This window comes from Labeo rohita, chromosome 13 (genome assembly GCF_022985175.1).
Source record: "Labeo rohita strain BAU-BD-2019 chromosome 13, IGBB_LRoh.1.0, whole genome shotgun sequence".
NCBI lineage: Eukaryota > Metazoa > Chordata > Actinopteri > Cypriniformes > Cyprinidae > Labeo > Labeo rohita.
In genome coordinates this window covers 18,283,944-18,304,502 of record NC_066881.1, presented here as the reverse complement: position 1 = coordinate 18,304,502, position 20,559 = coordinate 18,283,944, and the positions used below count along the sequence as shown (strand labels likewise).

The 20,559-nt window shown below is 36.1% G+C and overlaps 1 protein-coding gene across 1 annotated transcript; it reads left to right on the top strand.

Moving 5' to 3' along the window:
* The first annotated feature begins 1,683 nt into the window (after positions 1–1,683).
* On the top strand, positions 1,684–19,378 carry sgpl1 (sphingosine-1-phosphate lyase 1). The gene is made up of 14 exons (XM_051126169.1): positions 1,684–1,866; positions 6,372–6,537; positions 8,141–8,208; positions 8,797–8,944; positions 9,197–9,276; positions 10,920–11,048; positions 12,517–12,605; positions 12,833–12,941; positions 13,026–13,124; positions 13,224–13,370; positions 13,569–13,807; positions 13,972–14,118; positions 14,349–14,469; positions 17,100–19,378. The coding sequence occupies exons 1-14, from the start codon at positions 1,855–1,857 to the stop codon at positions 17,262–17,264; spliced, it is 1,719 nt and encodes a 572-aa protein (XP_050982126.1). The 5' UTR covers positions 1,684–1,854; the 3' UTR covers positions 17,265–19,378.
* The last annotated feature ends 1,181 nt before the right edge of the window (positions 19,379–20,559 follow it).

Here is a 20,559-nt window from a genome sequence, read left to right as displayed (position 1 = left end):
ATCTGTTTTTTGTGAGTGAGATGAATTAATGCATGTTCACGTTCACGTTCATTCTAGAACTAACATCTTACTCCCGATTTTCAGGACAGCTTTTATTCAATAAATGGGGGGAAAAATAACTGGCGTTACTTATTTGAAAAAAAAATAACTCAGATATTTTCTTGTCAATTAAAAAGTAATGCGTTACTTTACTAGTTACTTGGAAAAAGTAATAATGTTACGTAACTCGCGTTACTTGTAATGCATTACCCCCAACACTGCAGACCACGGATGTCCCGGTGATTTAAACTAGTTTAAAGACGGAAGAAACAGCTCTGCAACAACAATTATGCAACAATGCAGTTAGAATGCTTTTCAATCCACAAATCACCTACATTACAATGGATTTACTGTAGTAACAGTAACTGTGGTATTGTGGCAGAGATATGGGATATTCATACCGATTATTATTAATGTGGACATATACACAACCAGTCAACAATTTTGAACAGTCAGTTTTTTTCCCTCTTCTGCTCACCAAGCCTGCATTTATATGACCTAAAATACGACAAAAGTATTAATATTGTGAAATATTTTTACTATTTAAAATAACTGCTTTCTATTTGTATATATTTTGTATAACTTTATATTTATTAAAGAAACCTTTTTGAGCAGCAAATCAGAATATTAAAATGATTCCTGAAGCATCATGTGACTGGAGTAATGATGCTAAAAATTCAGCTTTGAATTCACAGGAATAAATTACATTTTAAAAATATATTCAAATAGAAAACAGTTATTTTCAATAGTAAAATATTTCAAAACTGTACTGTTTTGTTTACTTTTGATCAAATAAATGCAGGCTTGATAAGCAGAAGAGACTTCATCTCATAAAAATCTGTTCAAAAACTTCTGACTGGTAGTGTAAATGACAACTGAATGTAATGTAAGAGAGTAATTAAATATAGGCCGAATATATTTTTGTTATTTTGTTATATATGGAGAAGCATCCGGCCCCTCGTTGTGTCCAGGTCATCAGATCTGGCCCCCTTTAAAAAAAAAAAGTTTGGACACCTCTGATATAACATCCGATAAAAGCAGTTATTTAATACAAAATTAAATAATACAAAATAGAAACATTTTACCACCACACGTCTGTCCTTCAAAAGCTAATTGCGCCATCAAGTGGTCGTGGAAAGTATTGCCTGTTCAACGAATTTATAAAAACCAACACAAGAAGAAAACAGTGCAACCCAACTCAGTAAATCATTTACTGTAAATAGCCTATGATGAAATGTTTTTAATGTATTGAATATGAATCAGCACTTCTTTAAAAATTTTAAATGTGATGCTTTCTGATTATTAAAACCATTATTTGTAATCATTATTAACCATTATAAAATAGCTAAATCATTAAATATGCATTATCATTAACAACAGTAAGAATCAGTACAAATAATAATCTATATAAAAAATAGTAGCACAATAAACTATCGCAAATTAATAACCAGATAAAAAAGTGACTCTACACATCCCTGGAAAATATCATGTAACTGTGGCGAATCTGCGAATCGTCAGGACGTTGTGAGATTCACGTGCACTTACAGCATGTGTGCTGGACTAATCGCTGTGATGAAGGACGCTTGCAGTGTTTGAAGATCAGCGAACGCGGCGACACGCCTGAAAGCAAATCGCGTCCCCTTTTACTCACACGGCACTTCCTGATATAAGCCTGCGCTTCTGATTGTGTCATGCAACGGGGTATTCGTTCTCAAAACAAGCCGAACAAAGATCTTTCAGGCTGTCTTCCCCTTTTCTCCCAGAGCAGCTGAAGAAACGACTTTTTCCAGACAGGGTGTAACCTTGGCAGACAAAATGGACTACTGGGTGAGTGGGCATAATGTCAATTAGAAATAAGCTGTGCTTTATATGTAGTATGTTCTAGTTATTCAAACATGATGTAATTATGTCACAATGAAAGCTTCGACTGTTAAAAAAAAAAAAAAACAAGCAAAAAAAAAAAAAAACATCTTGTCAGGTCCGTTGTGTTTTGTTACTTTGTTTTGCTAGTCAACATACTTTATTTATACTGCAGAGCTGTAACCATGTTTTAATGTATCAGATCTAGAAGTGACACTTTGATCTGATATAACGTTTCCCGTTCATTGCTGGAAATTCAGGTGATTTTTATATTTTAGAGAAAGATGGTTGTCCATATAAAGTTTTTTTTTTTTTTTTTTTTTTTTTTTTTTTTTTAGAGATAAATGTCATACTGGTTACAGCGAAATAAACAATAGCTGTTTATTATCATTGTTAATATCAAATGTGTGTATGTCTTTTGTGATGTGTTAAGGAGAGTTTGTGGTTACATAGATGAGAGCTATTATAAAACAGTTTTTCTGTCATATAACTCTCTTATAACCGTCTGTGTGCAACAGCCAGGTGCAGAGAGGGAAATTTTATGTTTCATTGTGTATGTGTTCATCAGAAGACTTCCTGTGACAGGCTCAAACACAGAGGAAGTGCTATTCTTGCCTAGAGGGTGTACAATGGGGCCAAATCTGTTTTGACTGCTGTCCAGCAGCATCTGTTTCAGACTCTATTTTGACTAGTCTGCTCATGTGATGTGCTAAGAGATTTAATGTGTGTGAAATTCTATTAAAGGGATAGTTCACCCAAAAATGAAAACAAAAGTCATCGTATACTCACTTTTATGTCATTCCAAACTGTAGGACAAGTGATATTAGGAAGAACAGCAGTCTCAGGTCACTTTTACTTTTCACTTTCCCTCATTCACTTTTATTGTGATTTTTGTGACTTTTGAATTGCGTATATTACAGCATATACAGCATATATTTTAATTCAAAAGTTGGGGTCAGTAAAATTTTAATTTTTTTGGAAGTTTCTTTTCAGTGTTGCCAAGTCTGCAGCTTTCCTACTTAATTAGGCTACGGTTTGTTTATTAACCCCTGAAATGCAAATTAATGCAAATGCAATAATTAACCCCTGAAATGCAAATTAACCAGGGGGACCCCTAAAAAAAGTATATTTTAAACCCCGGAACGCGATTTTTAACTGGGATCCCCCCTCGAAACTCAGTTGGGTTAGTTTTGGGCTAGTTTTGAGTAGCAACTGGGCAGATTTTGTTGTGAAAACCTGGCAACCCTGTCTCTTTTTCACTTATGCTTGTTCCTATCTTAGTCTCAGACTGCATTTCTTTAATCAAAAATACTGTAAAACATTAACATTATGAAATGTTATTAGAATTTAAAATAACTGTTTTCTATTTTCTGTATTTGTCATATGTTATTTATTCCGGTGATGGCAAAGCTGAATTTCCAACAGCCATTACTCTAGTCTCTGGTGTCATATGATGCTATATGTTGATCCTTTATATACTGATTTAGTGGTTTATCAATGTTGCTTTTTTTAGGATACTTGGATGAATACAAGGTTCAAAAGAACAGCATGTATTTGAAATGGAAATTTTTGTAATTTTGTAAATATTTTTACTGGAACTTCTGAACAATTTAAAGCATCTTCGCTGGAACAAAAAAAAAAAAAAAAAAACAAACAAACGCTTAATTTCTTTTAAAAATATTACCCCAAACTTTTGAATGGTAGTGTAATGTATATGGATAAATATACTGATAAAAGTAGTTGTGTATGCTTTTAGCTGTTTGGAAGCAGTTTGAGCTGCTGTAGCACTTTCTGTCTGATCCTGCTTTAGACATCTAAACATTTCCATTGGAAACATGAGCTCTTTGACTCAGCAATGAACAAATAATCAAAACTCAGCTAGAGAGGGTGTGATTGTCTGCAGGAGGAGCTGAAAGCAAGCAGTTTGAGGTGACATCTTATTTTCTATAAGCTTATTAGTTGTGCTTTCACACTTGTTCTTTTACCACAGTCATGTTATTTGTCAAATTCAGATGTGTTTACAACATAGCAGATGTGCACATCTCTTCATCTCTCTTTTGCAATGTGTCTGCTCTAGCCTTTTGCCTCTTTTACAAGATAACACAATCTCAGCGTTTTATGGAACGTTGTGCACGGAAAAGCTGTCTATAGGTGTTGTTATGTAAGACTGATAGGGATGGTGCCTTTAAAGATCTCACTTCAGTACAGTCGAAGTTCCACATTTCACACATTTTTGTTGATGCACTCTAAAAACTGCTGGGTTAAATATAACCCGGAGCTGGGTAAAATATGGACATACCCAGCGATTGGGTTGTTTTGACCCAGTGGCTGGGTTAAATGTTTAACCCAACATTCTGGGTAGTAACCCAACCGCTGGGTATGTCCATATTTTACCCAGCGCTGGGTCGTATTTAACCCAGCAGTTTTTAGAGTGTATGTTGGGATCCTCAACGTGTGATGCACCTCAGTCCAGGTCAAAGTTTCAGTTGTTCACTCACATGACCTGTTTACCTGTTCGTCAAATGCACCACACTTGGCAAACCCTGCTAAACCTGTCGGAGAGCTTGTCATGGACTTAGAACTCCATTCAGGGGGTGTTGTTTAGCTCCTGCCTGATTCATTCATCATCTCCTTGACAAAATAATTGGAAATGAATACCTTTTAAGTTAGTTTAATTCATCACATAGTCTAATTACACCTTATTTATTGGCTACATTCAGGATGGTTCTTAGTATAACTAGTGGTTTTTAAATGCTCCAAGGAAACAAAATTCAAATTATAGCTTTTATACAGGCTTTTGAAGACGAAATGAGAAGCTCATTCATGACTAGGAGTTGACATGCTTACGAATATGGTTAGCTAAGACTTTGTTCAGCTGACCTCCAGACTTCCTGTGTGCTGTTATGGTGATGCTATTGGGACACAATCTGTGCTGTTATCAAGCAGAACCACATTGTGCTGTAAAAAAATTATGATTGTGAAATGCATCCACCAGATATGGGTTTTACTGCCTATTTAAATGACAAAAACTAACCATTTATAAATATGCACCTCAGCATAATAGACTTGAACTAGGCTAGAGTTTTTTTTTTTTTTTTTTTTTAGGAGATAGTTTGTTGCAACCATATCCTTAGAAGCCAGTTTTAAAGTGTGCTGTTATCAAACAGAACCACACTGTGCTGTAAAAAAATTCTGATTGTGAAATGCATCCACCAGATATGGGTTTTACTGCCTATTTAAATGACACAAACTAACCGTTTATAAATACGCACCTCAGCATAATAGACTTAAAGTAGGCTAGAGTTTTTTTTGGAAATGGTTTGTTGCAACCATATCCTAAGAAACCAGCTTTAAAGTGATAGTTCACCCAAAAATGAAAAAAAAGCCGTTAATTACTCACCCTCATGTTGTTCCAAACCTGTAAGACCTTTGTTTATCTAACACAAATTAAGATATATTTGATAAAATCCAAGAACTTTCTGACCCAGCATAGTCAGCAACACAACTGACATATTCAAGGTCCAGAGAGGTAGAAATGAGATTGTTTAAATAGTCCATGTGACATCAGTAGTTCAACTGTAATGTTATGAAGCTATGAGAAACTTTTTGCATGCAAAGAAAACCACAAAATCAACATCTCTCAGTTTTTGCAGCACGTTCACGAGGGTATTTTTGGTTTTTGTTTTTTTTCACGCGCAAGAAGCATTTTCGTAGCTTCATAAAATTAAGGTTCAAGCACTGATGTCACATGGACTATTTTAACAATGTCCTTTCTTTCTGGGCTTTGAATGTGGTAGTTGCGTTGCTGTCTATGCAGGGTCCGAAAGCTTTTGGATTTCAGCCAAATTATCTTAATTTGTGTTCAAAGATGAACAAAGGTCTTTGGACAGGTTTGGAACGACATGAGGGTGAGCAGAACTTTCATTTTTATGTGAACTATCACTTGAAGTCTTTTACACTGGTAGTCTTTTGATTTTGTATGGCCAGTTTCTCATAATGAATAAGGTGTGGCCAGTACAAACAGTATCACACTGAGTGAAAGTAGTTATCTACTAAGCTCTCTTTGTTTAGTTGAAGTTAGACATACTGCTTCTACAATTTACTTATGTGTCATTAGTAAATCCAAGCTCCTGAGACAATTAAGTATGACTCCGTCTGCTATAGTAAGTATTTAATTGTGTTTTTGAATTTTTTTTTTTATTGAGATTTTAATTTGCTACTAGCTGTCATTATGCTAATCTAGGCAACACTGTGCTTTGTTACACAAATAGTGCCTAACCCTAAAGAATTTAAATAGTAGGGTGTTTATTGAATCTACTATCAGTGTTTATTGATTCATTTATGTGGCTGTTGCTTGTAATTATAGCTGAGCAGCCAGTTTTTGGTTTCTTCTGCTTAAGATTGTAGTTTCCAGCTGTTTACTGAAATTAGATTGGGTTGAATTCTGTAACACTTGTCCTTTTCTCATGCAGAGTGCCTTGGAGGTGTATAAGGACATGGCGCTGCTGTACGTAGAGGAGGCTCGGCACTTCGTGAATTCTCAGTGTGCTGGTTTGGAGCCATGGCAGATCATTGCAGCCACTTTGCTGTTCACACTTGTTGTGGTTTGGCTAAAAGGATTCCTTTTCCAACAAGAGAGTAAGTTGTTGCTTTTTTTTAATTAAGATGAAATGTAAATCTTTTGCTACAATATGCAAAGTTTTTACTCTCACTTTTTATCAGTTAAATGCATCCCTGCTGAATAAAAGTAATATTTGATTTTTTTAAAAAAAGGAAAAAAATGTTAGATTTTAGAGCTGTAATGATTCCTCTGTTCTATTTGAGTATTCAATAAAAAAAAAAACCCTTGATTGCATTTTGCTCGTGTCGAATAATCAGCAAAATGCCGGAAGTGGCGCATTCCACATATTAAACCCATTTAAAAATCATAATAAAGCATAATCCTATTAAGAATTCACAAACGCTACAATTCAATTAAATAAACATATGCAATGAAGGTTTAATATATGTACTTTAATTATTTACATGCCTGTAGGTTAAGTAGGTGCATCTCAAAGCGGCTCCGTTCACAGTAAATGCTATAACACAAACTGTTATCATTTACATGTGTGGAGCCTCTCAAACTCCATCTCTGCATGTTGTTGTGAGTTTGAGTTTATTATAACGTTCATCTGGGAATCCAACGTGCGCCATTTCATCAGATTTGTAAGGTAAATCATTTATAACAGGAGAACACATCAATATCTTTCTCAATATGCTAACTGCTCATCGCGATTTCAAAATAAAAGCTCAAACCCTCACTCTGAGTTTACACGTTTACACGCATAATGTGCACATATTCAAAAAATTACAGTGGCTCTAAAAAATTTCTATCGTAAAGAAATTGCCGAATATTAAAGATTAAGTGGACATTTGAATCCTCAGGCATTTGTTTTAATGCCTAATGTACGTTAGCTCTATTGTTTATAATACATTGTTTTTTAACAGTTGTGTTCAAAACCATATGATTTCTTGCTTTTGATACTTTATTTAAACTAATTATTATTGCCTCATTTTTATATGTATTTTAAGTCATTTTAAAGGCTATTGTTCACTTACTATTTTTATTACTACAAAAATTAATTATAATTATCCGATTACTCGATTAATTGTCAGAATAATCAACAGATTACTCTGTTACCAAAATAATCATTAGTGACAGCCCTAGTTGATTTATCAGCAGTCCTTTCACAGTCATAAGCAACTGCTTTCTTTGCCACTGTGAAACAGTATGAAACCCAGCATTATGTTGCATGCTAATTGTAAGTAAATACTGATGTTGTCCTTTTTGCTATTCATCGGTCAGGAAGTCTTAAAACAAAGTTGCAAAATGTCAAGGCCACTTGAACAATAGCAAAGTCTGTAGCACTTGTAAGCTTCATACGTTACCGGTGACCTAAATGCCATTTCTTTTTGGTTTTTTTTTTAATTTATCGTGGCGTGTTATGGTTGAGTCATCATTCAGAAACAATGGTTTCACATGAGTTGAGGGAGAAAAACCAAACATTTACACTGAGGTTTCTCATTTGTTTAATTTTGCATAGCAAACTTTAGATTTCCATCATTTGAAAATAAAGGATCGTTTGAAAGTCTAAGACAGTCAGGGGGCTTGAATTTTTTTCACAGCAACTCAAGTTTAGAAAAATGTCTTGCCGTGTTTACCATGTTCACCACAGTTTGCTCACTGTGTCTTGTTTTCTAGGTCTGACGTCAAGGGTAAAGAAGCAGTTCTTTAAAATCATCAGAAAAATCCCATTTATAGGAGCTACGGTAAGCATCTAGTGGTTTTCTAGTTCCCTTTCTTCCTTCAGAGTTCTCTTTTTGACTCATCGATCGATGATTAAGTCACTGCTGTCACGCTGATGGGGAAATGAAGCCTTTAACACACTTTCATGTTATGACCTTGTGATTATTCCAGGTTTAGCTTGTGTCATTAAACTGAACAGAGCTCAACATGTCTGGTTCCAGTCAGAACCGCCTGCAGGTTGATTTTAATCTGTGTTGTCAGACTCTTTTGTCTTTTACAATGTTTATTAGAATGCAACTAACCCTCTTAACATTACAAATTACAACCTAAACACCAATTATAACAAGGGGATCTTTTTCGACTTAAAGGCCTCCATTCTCCAACACAATAGTCAACGATTATTTTAAAATTATTTAATGTATTAAATCATCTCGTAGCTTCCTTAGGAGTTTGCTGAGGCCCCCTAGTGGGACCTGGGAACCAATGATTGAGAATCACTGTCTTAGGCCATTGGTAGTCATTAAAAGATGCATGCAAATGGATGAAGATGTATTATACCAACAATGCAGTTTTTAAGACGTGCTTTTTCTTTCCAATCTTTCCCTCATCAGATTCAGAATCAGCTCAACAAGGCATTGGATGACATGTCAATGAGTTTATGCACGCTGAAGGATGGCATGAGCTATACCAAACTCCTGCCAGCACAGGGCCTCACCCACAAACAGCTCCTTGACAAGATTAGGGAGTATGAGACGCTGAGTGAGTCACCTTCAACCTTTCCCAACTTCCATCTGTTATAATGAAGGAAAGCCCAAAGGCTTTGAGGATAAATCAGAGCTCTTTAAGTGTCAGCCAGATGTTCTCAGACTGAATTTGCCCTACAGTGTGGGTGCAGTGTCTTTGCAAGCAAATTTATTTACTAGGTTATAATGTCACTGGTTTATACATTATTAGAAGTCAGTGTCTCACCGTTGTTCTATCCTCAATCTTTTTTCATACTTATGATTTCAGGTGAAGTAGACTGGGCGAAAGGCAAAGTATCAGGCGCAGTCTACTGGGGGGATGAGAAGCTCACAGATCTCCTGGTGAAGGTATAGTGGCATTTTAAAGTAAATCCCAACCAAGGGTATGTGTGTACCAGAGGGTTCTTTTGGTTTTGCTTTAATCTATTCACATTTTTCTTCCCATAAATGTGGGCGTGGCCATTTGTAAATTTTATGGGTCTGGCTGCCGGTCTCATCCGCATCCAGTTATTTTTAGCTGTACAAAACAGCTCATTTTACTGCTTGATATTGCAAATTGGTGTGTCTTGACATATTATTTTAATGTATTATCTTAATTATGAACACACTGGTTTGTAGTGCAAAAAGTTTTACTGTTTACTGCACGTTGTTATTGTTCTCATCATTTTCTCTATAATGACTAATTAACCGTATAATCTTGACTAATCTCATTCATAGGCATACTTCCGCGTTAAAGAATAAGGTGGATAGAACTGGACCAAAAAAAAAAAAATCAAGGTTAAGATAATTCAAGAAAGAAAGCAAAGAATATGATGTGAAATGTTTTTGGAACTGTTTTGATCAAACACACAATCTTTGTGTTATCTTGTGTCTTTGATTCACCCACAGTATTGATCTTAAAAAGTGACTTTAATAATAAAATAATAATGATGATATTAATAAATAAAAAATTATACTGGTAATTATTAAATTAGATAAACTATAACCAGAAAAATATCTAATTTAATTTAATAAATGAAATATACAGTACTGTTCAAAAGTTTGGGGTTGTTAGGAGTGCTGTTTTTCTGTTAAAAAGTATCTAATGCTCAGTAAGACTGCATTTGGTTAGTTTGATGAAAAATGTAGTAAAAATGTGAAATATTACTACAGCACAGTAAATGTTTTCTATTTTAATATATTTTAAAATGTAGTTTATTTAATGTCAAAAACAGTTGTGCTACTGGATTTTTTTTTGGGAAGCATGATACTTTTTTTTTTTTTTTTTTTTTAAGGATTTTTTGATGAATAGAAAGTTCAAAAGAACTGGCAAGTTCTGTCATGAAACTCTAGATGGCACAGGCTGAAGGGTCATTAATGCCAACTGATGATATTCACAGCAATAAAAACTACTTGGCACAAGCTTGATTGGTTCATGTTCATGCTGCTTTCAAATTAAATTGATGGTTAGCATTCACTATGAGCATTTCGCAGTACGCCTTCAGATTTTTTTCTAAAACCCTCCACCTCCCCAGCTCCACCTGTATAGATCTGCTATGGGTTATTATATATACTGCTTGTACAGCAGCAGTATGTTTTAAATACTCACAGCATCATATCTGCATATGTATTAGCAGGAGCAAGTTCCTGTGCTTGCTTTGCAGCAGCAGCAGCAGCAATTCAGCAGCATAGCAGATCCATAACACTAAGACCAAATACATTAACATTGTCATATCCATTACCATGCTAAAATCTTTTGAGAGTTGTCATGAGAACATTTTTTTTGACATGGAAATCTTTTGCAACGTTATAAATGTATTTACTGTCACTTTTTATTAATTGAATGCATTCTTGCTGAATTAGTAGTAATCGTACTGCCCACCATTACTGTTGTCAGTGAAGTGCTATTTGCTGGGGTTGTGGGTTTTCACCTTACTTTTTTGAATCAAGCAGAGGCTTTGTAATACAAGAAATAATTCCTGTATTTTGTTTTGTGTTCCTCTGATTTGCAGGTATATGGCGAGTTTGCCTGGACCAACCCCCTTCACCCAGACCTGTTCCCTGGGGTTAGGAAGATGGAGGCAGAAGTGGTGCGGATGACGTGTGCCCTCTTTCATGGAGGGCCAGACTCCTGTGGCACAGTCAGTCCTTCTCACTCTCTTAAGAAACAATGTAGTTGTGTGAAGTTGCAAAAATGTATCAAAAATCAAATAATTCACACCATTTTATAAAACACTCATTGTTTCCCAGTGCCCACTCACTAAACGTATTTGTAAAAAGGGTTTGTTTGCACTTAAGATAATAGCTAAAGTCAAAAAACATCCTCTTAAAGCATTAGTTCACTTCCAGAACAAAAATTTACAGATAATTTGCTAATCCCCTTGTCATCCAAGATGTTCATGTCTTTCTTTCTTCAGTTGTAAAGAAATAGTTTTTTGAGGAAAACATTTCAGGATTCCTCTCCATATAAGTGGACTTCTATGGTGCCTGCAAGTTTAAACTTCCAAAATGCAGTTTGAATGCAGCATGCATTCATGCAATGATCCCAGCCGAGGAAGAAGGGTCTTATCTAGCAAAGCGATTGGTTATTTTCTAAAAAAGAAATTGACAATTTATATGCTTTTTAACCTTAACTGCTCGTCTTGTCTAGCTCTGTGGGGTACTCTGTGTATTCCGGTTCAACACAGTTAGGGTAGGTCGAAAAACTCCCATCTCATTTTCTTCTCCAACTTCAAAATCATCCTACACTCTTAAAAATAAAGGTGCTTTAAAAGGTTCTTCACAGCGATGCCATAGAAGAACCATTTTTGGTTCCACAAAGAATCATTCAGTCAAAGGTTCTTTAAAGAACCATCTCTTTCTTACCTTTTTATAATCTGAAGAACCTTCTTTCGCCACAAAGAACATTTTGTGAAACAGAAAGGCTCTTCAGATGTTAAAGGTTCTTTATGGAACCATTTAAACAAAAACGGTTCTTCTATGCCATCGCAAAGCTTTATTTGTAAGAGTGTACATTGCTGCAGAAGTACCGACCCAGTGTTTACAAAGTGAACGTGCAAAGAAGATCAAACGCACTCTACAAAAAAAGGTAAAACCGTGAAGTAGGACAATTTTAAAGTTGGAGGAGAAAATGAGATGGGAGTTTTTCTGACATACCCTGTCTTGAACTGGAGTACACGCAGACAAGCATTTGAGGTTAAAAAGTATAGAAATTGTAATTTTTTTTTTTTTTTATAACTGATTGTTTTGCTAGATAAGACCCTTCTTCCTCAGCTGGGATCCTTTAGAGCCCTTTGAAGCTGTATTTAAACTGCATTTTGGAAGTTCAAATTTGCGGGCACCGTAGAAGTCCACTTTTATGGAGAGAAATCCTGAAATGTTTTCCTCAAAAAACATAATTTCTTTACGACTGAAGAAAGAAAGACATGAACATCTTGGAGGGGGTGGGTACATTATCTGTAATTTTTTTTGTTCTGGAAATGAACTTCTCCTTTAACGGAATCTGTAGGTAACTATGAGAATTGCATACATTTTACATTTCATCTTGTCATTATAATGCTGTTCACTCCGAATGAACCATTTGTTTTGTGTGTTCCTTTCATGAAAAAGGTTACTTCAGGTGGAACAGAAAGCATCCTGATGGCATGCAAGGCATACAGAGACATGGCTCATGAACGTGGCATTAAACACCCAGAAATGTATGTACCGTCTAATCTCAGTCTAGTCAAAACATTCAGCCTCTGCAGTCATAATACTCTAATTGTATTTTGGTCAGTTAACAGTAGCTGTAAACCCACACTGTAAACAGTATAAACATTTAACTGGTTTGCTAAGGTTGGCTATTCATTTACACACATTAAACAGTGCAACATTATATTAAAAGGTGCACTCAGTGTATTGTTGTCTTGTTTTGTCTATGCACTAGCATTGCACCAGTCAGCGTCCATGCAGCATTTGACAAAGCCGCACATTATTTTGGCATGAAGCTCATTCACATACCCCTGGACAAGAAGACCATGAAAGTCGACGTGAAGGTACAGCTGGTTTATTCACAACAAACAGGCACATTTTTGTGAATATTTACCAGCTTGATGTCCACATTATTTTTTCGGTCATAGGCGATGAGAAGGGCCATCTCTAGAAACACAGCAATGCTGGTGTGTTCAGCTCCTCATTTCCCCCATGGAATCATGGACCCTATAGTAGAAGTGGCGAAGGTAGTATTTGCTTATTCAGATGGGCTTTTGTATTGTGGTATAAACGAATCTGCAATGCATTCTGTATCTTAAATATAACTGTATGTCTTATTCTTTTAGCTTGCGGTAAAATACAACATCCCATTCCACGTGGATGCGTGCTTGGGTGGGTTCCTAATAGTTTTTATGGAAAAGGCGGGTTTCAAACTTGATCCCTTTGATTTCCGGGTCAAAGGTGTGACCAGTATCTCGGCTGATACACACAAGGTGAGAGCTTGATCGTGAGAAAAATAATAAAAGAAGTTATTTTAAATTGTTGTAATACTTCACAATATTACTGTTTTTACTGTATTTTTGATCAGATATACAAATATTTTTATTGTCATCTGCCCAGATATCATTATGATGAATAAACTTAAATGCAAAGTTGATTTTATTTTAAAATCAGTGTCTTTGTCCCCACAGTATGGTTATGCTCCCAAAGGCTCCTCAGTGGTGCTCTACAGTGATAGGAAATTTCGCCACTACCAGTATTTCGTAGCACCTGATTGGCAGGGAGGAATTTATGCATCTCCGTCCATGGCTGGCTCTCGGCCTGGAGGCATAATTGCTGCCTGTTGGGCTACTATGATGCACATGGGTGAGAAGGGATACGTTGACGCCACCAAGAAAGTCGTTGAGACAGCCCGCAAAATCAAAGCAGGGTCGGTATTAATAATAATATAATTATAATATAACACATGAAAGACATGAAGGGCACAAGCAAGCTTTGTTTTGAATGTCTATCAACTGTGGTAAATGTACATTTGCATGGCAGGTAACATTTACATGTGCAGTGCATCTTAAATAAAATTCGTTCTTCTCACAGAGTCCGTCAAATAGATGGGATATTTGTATTTGGGGACCCAGAAGTGTCTGTGGTGGCACTAGGCTCTGATCTTTTTGATATCTTTCGCTTATCCAATGCACTGACTTCAAAGGGCTGGAATCTCAACACTCTGCAGTTTCCATCTAGGTAGGATAAAAAAAACAAATGTTCAGTGTGGAATGTGTGGGTTATGCAAACTAATCCAATATCCATAAAACAGAAAAATAGTTAGGATTATGAAAAATACACATAGGTCATTATTTATGTTTTTAATGTTATTATTTAAAGTCATCTGTGCATCAATTTTATGCACTGGTCAGAAAAGTTTTTTTTTTTTTTAGATCATTGACCGTGACTCTTTTGTTGTTCTCTTTCAGCATCCATATTTGTGTCACAATGCTACACACACAGCCTGGTGTAGCTGAGCAGTTCATCAGTGATGTGAAGAGAGAAGTAGCCATTATCATGAAAAATCCTAAAGAGAAGACCACAGGAATGGTGAGTTTCCTTTTCATTAGGCATGCCATTTACATAAAGTTTTACTCATAGGTTTGGCTTAACAAAAGCTAGTTACAGTATGTAATACTGTTTAAAAGTTTGGGGTCAGACTTACAGGTATAGTTCACCCAAAAATAAAAATTCTGTCATGAATTACTCACCCTCATATTGTTCCAAACCCAGTAGACCTTCATTCATCTTCAGAACACAAATTAAGATATTTTTGATGAAATCCAAGATCTTTCTGTCCCTGTATAGACAGTAACGCAACTGACACATTCAAGGCCCTGAAAGGACACTGAAGACATCAGTGTGACATCAGTGGTTCAACTGTAATTTCATGAACCTACGAGAATACTTTTTGTGCACAACAAGAACAAAAATAATGACTTTATTCAACAATTTCTTGTCTTTCACGTCAGTCTCTAACACACGTTTAGAAGAGCACCACAACATTAAGTTTCCATAAATTTTTTTTGAGGCAGTTGTCCATAAGAACACAGATTAGTACTCATTTGGCACTCCAGTCCACTTCTGTCTATTTGTACATGTATATTCTCATCTGATAAACCATAATAAAATAACTTCAGTCTATTTGTACATGTACAGTGCATCTGAAAAGAATTCTTTTACAGCCTTATTCCTAAATAGAATAAATCTGATTCATTATTTTCCCCAAAATTCTACAAACACATCTTTGCAAATTTATTGAAAATAAAAAACGAAAAAACTTACTTAAGTATTACTTATGTATTGTATTCACAGCCTTTGCTCAATATTTTGTTGAAGCACCTTTGGCACCAATTACAGCCTCAAGTCTTTTTCAGTATGATGCTACAAGCCTGGCCCACCTATTTTTGGGCAGTTTCTCCCGTTCTTTGCAGGACCTCTCAAGCTCCATCAGGTTGGTACGGGGAGCGTCGGTGCACAGCCATTTTCAGATATCTTCAAAGACGTTCAATCGGGTTCAAGTCTGGGTTCTGGCTGGGCCACTCAAAACCATTTACAGAGTTGTCCCGTAGCCACTCCTTGTGTCCTTGGGGTCATTGCCTGTTGAAAGATGAACCATCGCCTGGAGCAGGTTTTCATCAAGGAAGTCTCTGTACATTGCTGCATTCATCTTTCCCTCGATCCTGACTAGTCTGCCAGTTCCTGCTGCTGAAAAACATCCCAACTGCATGATGCTCCCACCACCATACTTCACTGTAGGGATGGTATTGGCCAGGTGATGAGTGGTATCTGGTTTCCTCCAGATGTCACGCTTGGCATTCAGGCCAAACAGTTCAATCTTTGTTTCATCAGACCAGAGAATTTTGTTTCTCATGGTCTGAGATGAGCTGTCATGTGCCCTTTACTGAGGAGTGGCTTCTGTCTGCCCACTGCCTGACTAAGGCCCTTCTTCCCTGATTGCTCAGTTTGGCCAGGCGGCCTGCTCTAGGAAGAGTCCTGGTGGTTCCAAACTTCTTCCATTTATGGATGATGGAAGCCACTGTGCTCACTGGGACCTTCAATGCTGCATACATTTTTCTGTACCCTTTTTCCCAGATCTGTGCCTCCATACAATCATGCATTGGAGGTGTATAAACAATTCCTTGGACTTCATGGCTTGATTTGTGCTCTGACATGCACTGTTAATGTACTCGCCCTATTGTCATTCAAGATGTTCATGTCTTTCTTTTTTCAGTCGTAAAGAAATTGTTTTTTGAGGAAAACAATGGATTTTTTTTTTTCCATATAGTGGACTTCTTTGGTGCCCCGAGTTTGAACTTCTAAAATGTAGTTTAAATGCAGCTTCAAACGATCCCAAATGCAGTTGTAAACGATCTCAGCCGAGGAAGAAGGGTCTTATCTAGGGAATCGATCGGTTATTTTCATAATAATAATACAATTTATATACTTCTTAATTTCAAATGCTCGTCTCGTCTTGCCCTGCCTGAACTGTTTTTTCCGGTTCATGACAGTTAGGGTATGTCAAAATTCCCATCTCATGTTCTCCCTCAACTTTAAAATCGTCCTATATCACTGTTTTACCTTTTTTGTTAAAGTTTTTTGAAGGAGAAAATATGATTGGAGTTTTTTTGACATACCCTAACTGTCTTGAACCAGAATACACAGAGTTCAAGGAGAGCAAGACAAGACGAGCGTTTGAGATTAAAAAGTATTTAAATTGTATTTTTTAAATGAAAATAACAGATTGTTTCACTAGATAAGACCCTTCTTCTTTGACTGGGATCATTTACAACTGCATTTAGGATCGTTTGAAGCTATATTTACAACTCCGATCAAGTTATAGAAACATCTCAAAGATCATAAGTGGAAACAAGATGCACCTGAGCTCAATTTTGAGGCTGTGAATTCTTATGTACATGTGATATTATTATTATTATTATTATTATTATTATTATTATTATTATTATTATTATTTAAATACATTTGCAAAGATGAAAACTTCTTTCACATTGTCATTATGGGGTATTTTTGTGGAATTTTGAGAAAAATAATGAATTTAATCCATTTTGGAATAAGGCTGTAACATAACAAAATTGTGGAAAAAAGTGAAGCACTGCGAATACTTTCCAGACGCACCATAAAGAAATAACCCTGAATTAACTTTCTCCTTTATGTTATAGGGAGCCATCTATGGCATGGCTCAGTCCATTCCTGACCGATCGATGGTGACTGAGGTCTCGCAGGGCTTTCTGGACTGCCTCTATAGCACTGAGGTGCCCAAGATACAGAGCAAGCACCACAAAAACCATAAGAACCACATGAATGGCAACTCCAAAGTGCACTGAGATTGACTGTCGGGGTCTCTGCCCTTAGCTGGCCGAAGGGATGTTTACCACAATCATCTAATCATTCATTTACTTCATTCAGTCATCTATTTACAACTAACTTTTTTTATGTATAAGCCATAGTCACCTGAAATTTTGGTTTTGACTAAGGAGACTAAGGAGCGACAATATCCTGTCTGTAAGACTATAGAGACTGCTGCACAAGTATCTAAGCGAGTCTGTGAAGGGTCTGGGACATATTCATTTAATTCTGGTGACCAGTGAGTGGAGTTTTACTTGTTTCATTTCTTCAGTTTCTTATTTTTATGACCAGTGCACACCGTATTATCTTTGGAAGTGTCTTCTGCCACTTAAACCTCAGGATAATAGAACATAATGTCACAATGATTTTACATTTGACAGACTGTTTCCAGGAATTAAATAATGCAGATTAGACCAAAATCCATAACACTATCAGCATAGATAAGTCATGGTGTTAGTGTTTTCCCAATTACTCCTCCACAGAAACTTGAAAACATAACAGACCATTTTAGGATGGTAGTACTGCTCAGGTGAACCTGTATAGCAAATGTTTAATTGTATTTATTTATTTTAAATTCCCCATAACTAGGATAGATTTGGTAAACAATAATTTTGAGAGAAAACATCCCTGTGATTTTTAAATTACCTGTGGAAAATGATATCAGGGCAAAACTTAACAAATCCACCCACCAGGTTGTGAAGTTCAACCATATTTCTACGATCAAATTCTCATTCATTTGGGTTTTCACTGATCACATTTCACCCTATCTACCTCAGATCTAGTTCAAATAATTGTACACATAATCACTTATTGTTTCCCTTTTGTCTAAATCCTGAGAAATGTCATCTAAGTGGGCATTTTGATCATCAGTCAATGTCATGCTCCAGGTTATGGTACTCACAACGGTTTTCGGAGGGTCAAAGACCCCTTTGATTCATGAGTCTTTCTTTTGAATTATATTTGTGTGTTGAACTTGTTTGGGATCTTTGTTCCAGCGTAACTCCCTGAAATATAGCTAAGGCCTGGAACACCAAGAAGGGAAATTAATTTGTGCATGAAGTCTGCAATATGAGGAAGTGATGACATGGTACCATGGAAACATCACACCGGATCTTGTCAGCAATGTAATCCCTAAGCACTCATAATATTTGTGACCACTGTGTGTGTTTTTATATTTTAAATCACTAATATAATGTCTCATATTTCAATGTTTTTGTTTTTTAATTCTGTCATTTCCATAACATTTTTTTAACCTCTTTTTGGGTTGCTTCAAGTAGAAGGTAGGACAGTTTTCTTTTATATGATACCACTGTATTACAGTGTAGTCTCAAGAACTGTAACATGCCTTAGACTAGGATGTAGATGTGGATATTTGTCTTCAAACAGTTACCCTTCTTGCCTAAATGAAGCAGTTCAATGTCTTTATGCAATAATCTGTAATTACTGTAACTACTGAAACTGAGGCACCTTGATTGAATTTTCGAAGCGTTACATGACCTCTACGGTTATGGTTGTATAAAGCACAAAACTAACAGCATTCACCTAAATGCCTTCCACAGACTTCAGGGTGTGTGCTATTAGGTTAACACAGTAGCTACATCAGCCTCAGGGACTAGGCCTTTACCACATCATGCAATCCATTTCAATTTTGTCCTGTAATGTTTTTGTTGTTCCTATATAAATCAATAAACCTCGCCTTTAAATAAATAAGCTGGTTGTGTAATATTATCTATGTTTTACAGAATAAGGGGCCATTCACTCAGAACTTAGTTTTTTGTATACACTGCACTGCTTTTCCATTATTTTTTTCTATGTAAACATGCAATAGACAGACATGTTTTTGCTGCATTCTAAAAACATGGCACTGAAGTCTGTGTAAAAACAGAACTGTTTCTAAACACATTAGAAATGTTAGAAACATATCGCTGAAAAAACGTTACAACGACTGTGAACTATATAGTATTAAGTTGTGGAGATAGACCGATAAATAGTTTTTAACCATTCTTCGGCAAGCCTGAAATCATGTTTTGATTGGAGCCCCTGAGCATGGGCCCTCCCCTAACACTATAATAACTAGAGCACATATCAATGGTTCGCCCACTTAATCCTGAGTTACTGACATTACTGTCATTAGTTATTACCATAGATATGTATCTACCTTATTTTTCAATGCGGAAGTAAGCTGTTTTCTGGTAATGTGACTTCTAGTTCATACACCACCATATGGAAATAGTGAAAAATTAACCGTAAAGGGCAAAACTGTTTGCACTACAAACCAGTGTTCATAATTATGATAATACATTAAAGTAAGACACACCGGTTTGCAATATCAAGCAGCAAAACGAGCTGTTTTGTACAGTTAAAAGTAGCTGAACATGGATGAGACCGCAAGCAAGACACATTAAATTTACAAATGCTCGTGTCCACTCATACAGAAAAATAAGGTGGATAGATAGATATCACATTCATGTAGTTATAAAAACCGCCAGCACCCAAATCAAATTTAAATTCCTGAAAAAACTGGATAAACTTAAACAGGTAAGAATTTGTTGGTGTGGTATGAATTAACTCAATATTACAGGTTTTTAAACTAAAGTATCTTTTAAATGCCTTTTAGCTAATGACTTTGTCTTCCTTATGTTGTGTTAGATTAGCAAAAGTATATTTTTAAGTCTATTGAAGATACAGATATTCATACATGCGTATAACTACAGCTGCAGTTCAGTGCGGATGAGACACGTTAAATTTACAAATGGAGGCGCCCGCTCTTACGGAAAAAATAAGGTGGATAGGGCATCTAGCTATATTTATCTGTGGTTACACAGCCTACAGTTTGCTAGCTAGCTATGCCATCCTCGCGTAAATTCGTATTACCTGGTTGCGATGATTTACAAAACAGCTCGATCAACCATTTAGGTCGTAGCAGTATTCGTCAGTTGAAAGATGCCTCAACTTTCCCGCGAGTGGGCGTGGTTTCAGCGGTTATTTTATCATTTAAATTTGGCCGGGTGGTTAATGACACTTTTTTTTTTTTTTTGTGGTGTGACAAACTCAGAACACATTTTTAATGTTGCTTCACACGGACTTTAACAGTTTAACTTTTAAGAAGTTTTCCCTGCATCTCACTTCTAAAAATACAGCGTTCCAAAAAATTTTTAATTTAAAATGTAAAAATTCAAATAGATTAGGCACAACGGTCGTCACTACAGCATGTTTACAAAAGCACGATCTGTGTAAACTAGCCTTAGTTTATGCAAGTTTGACCTGTTTTGT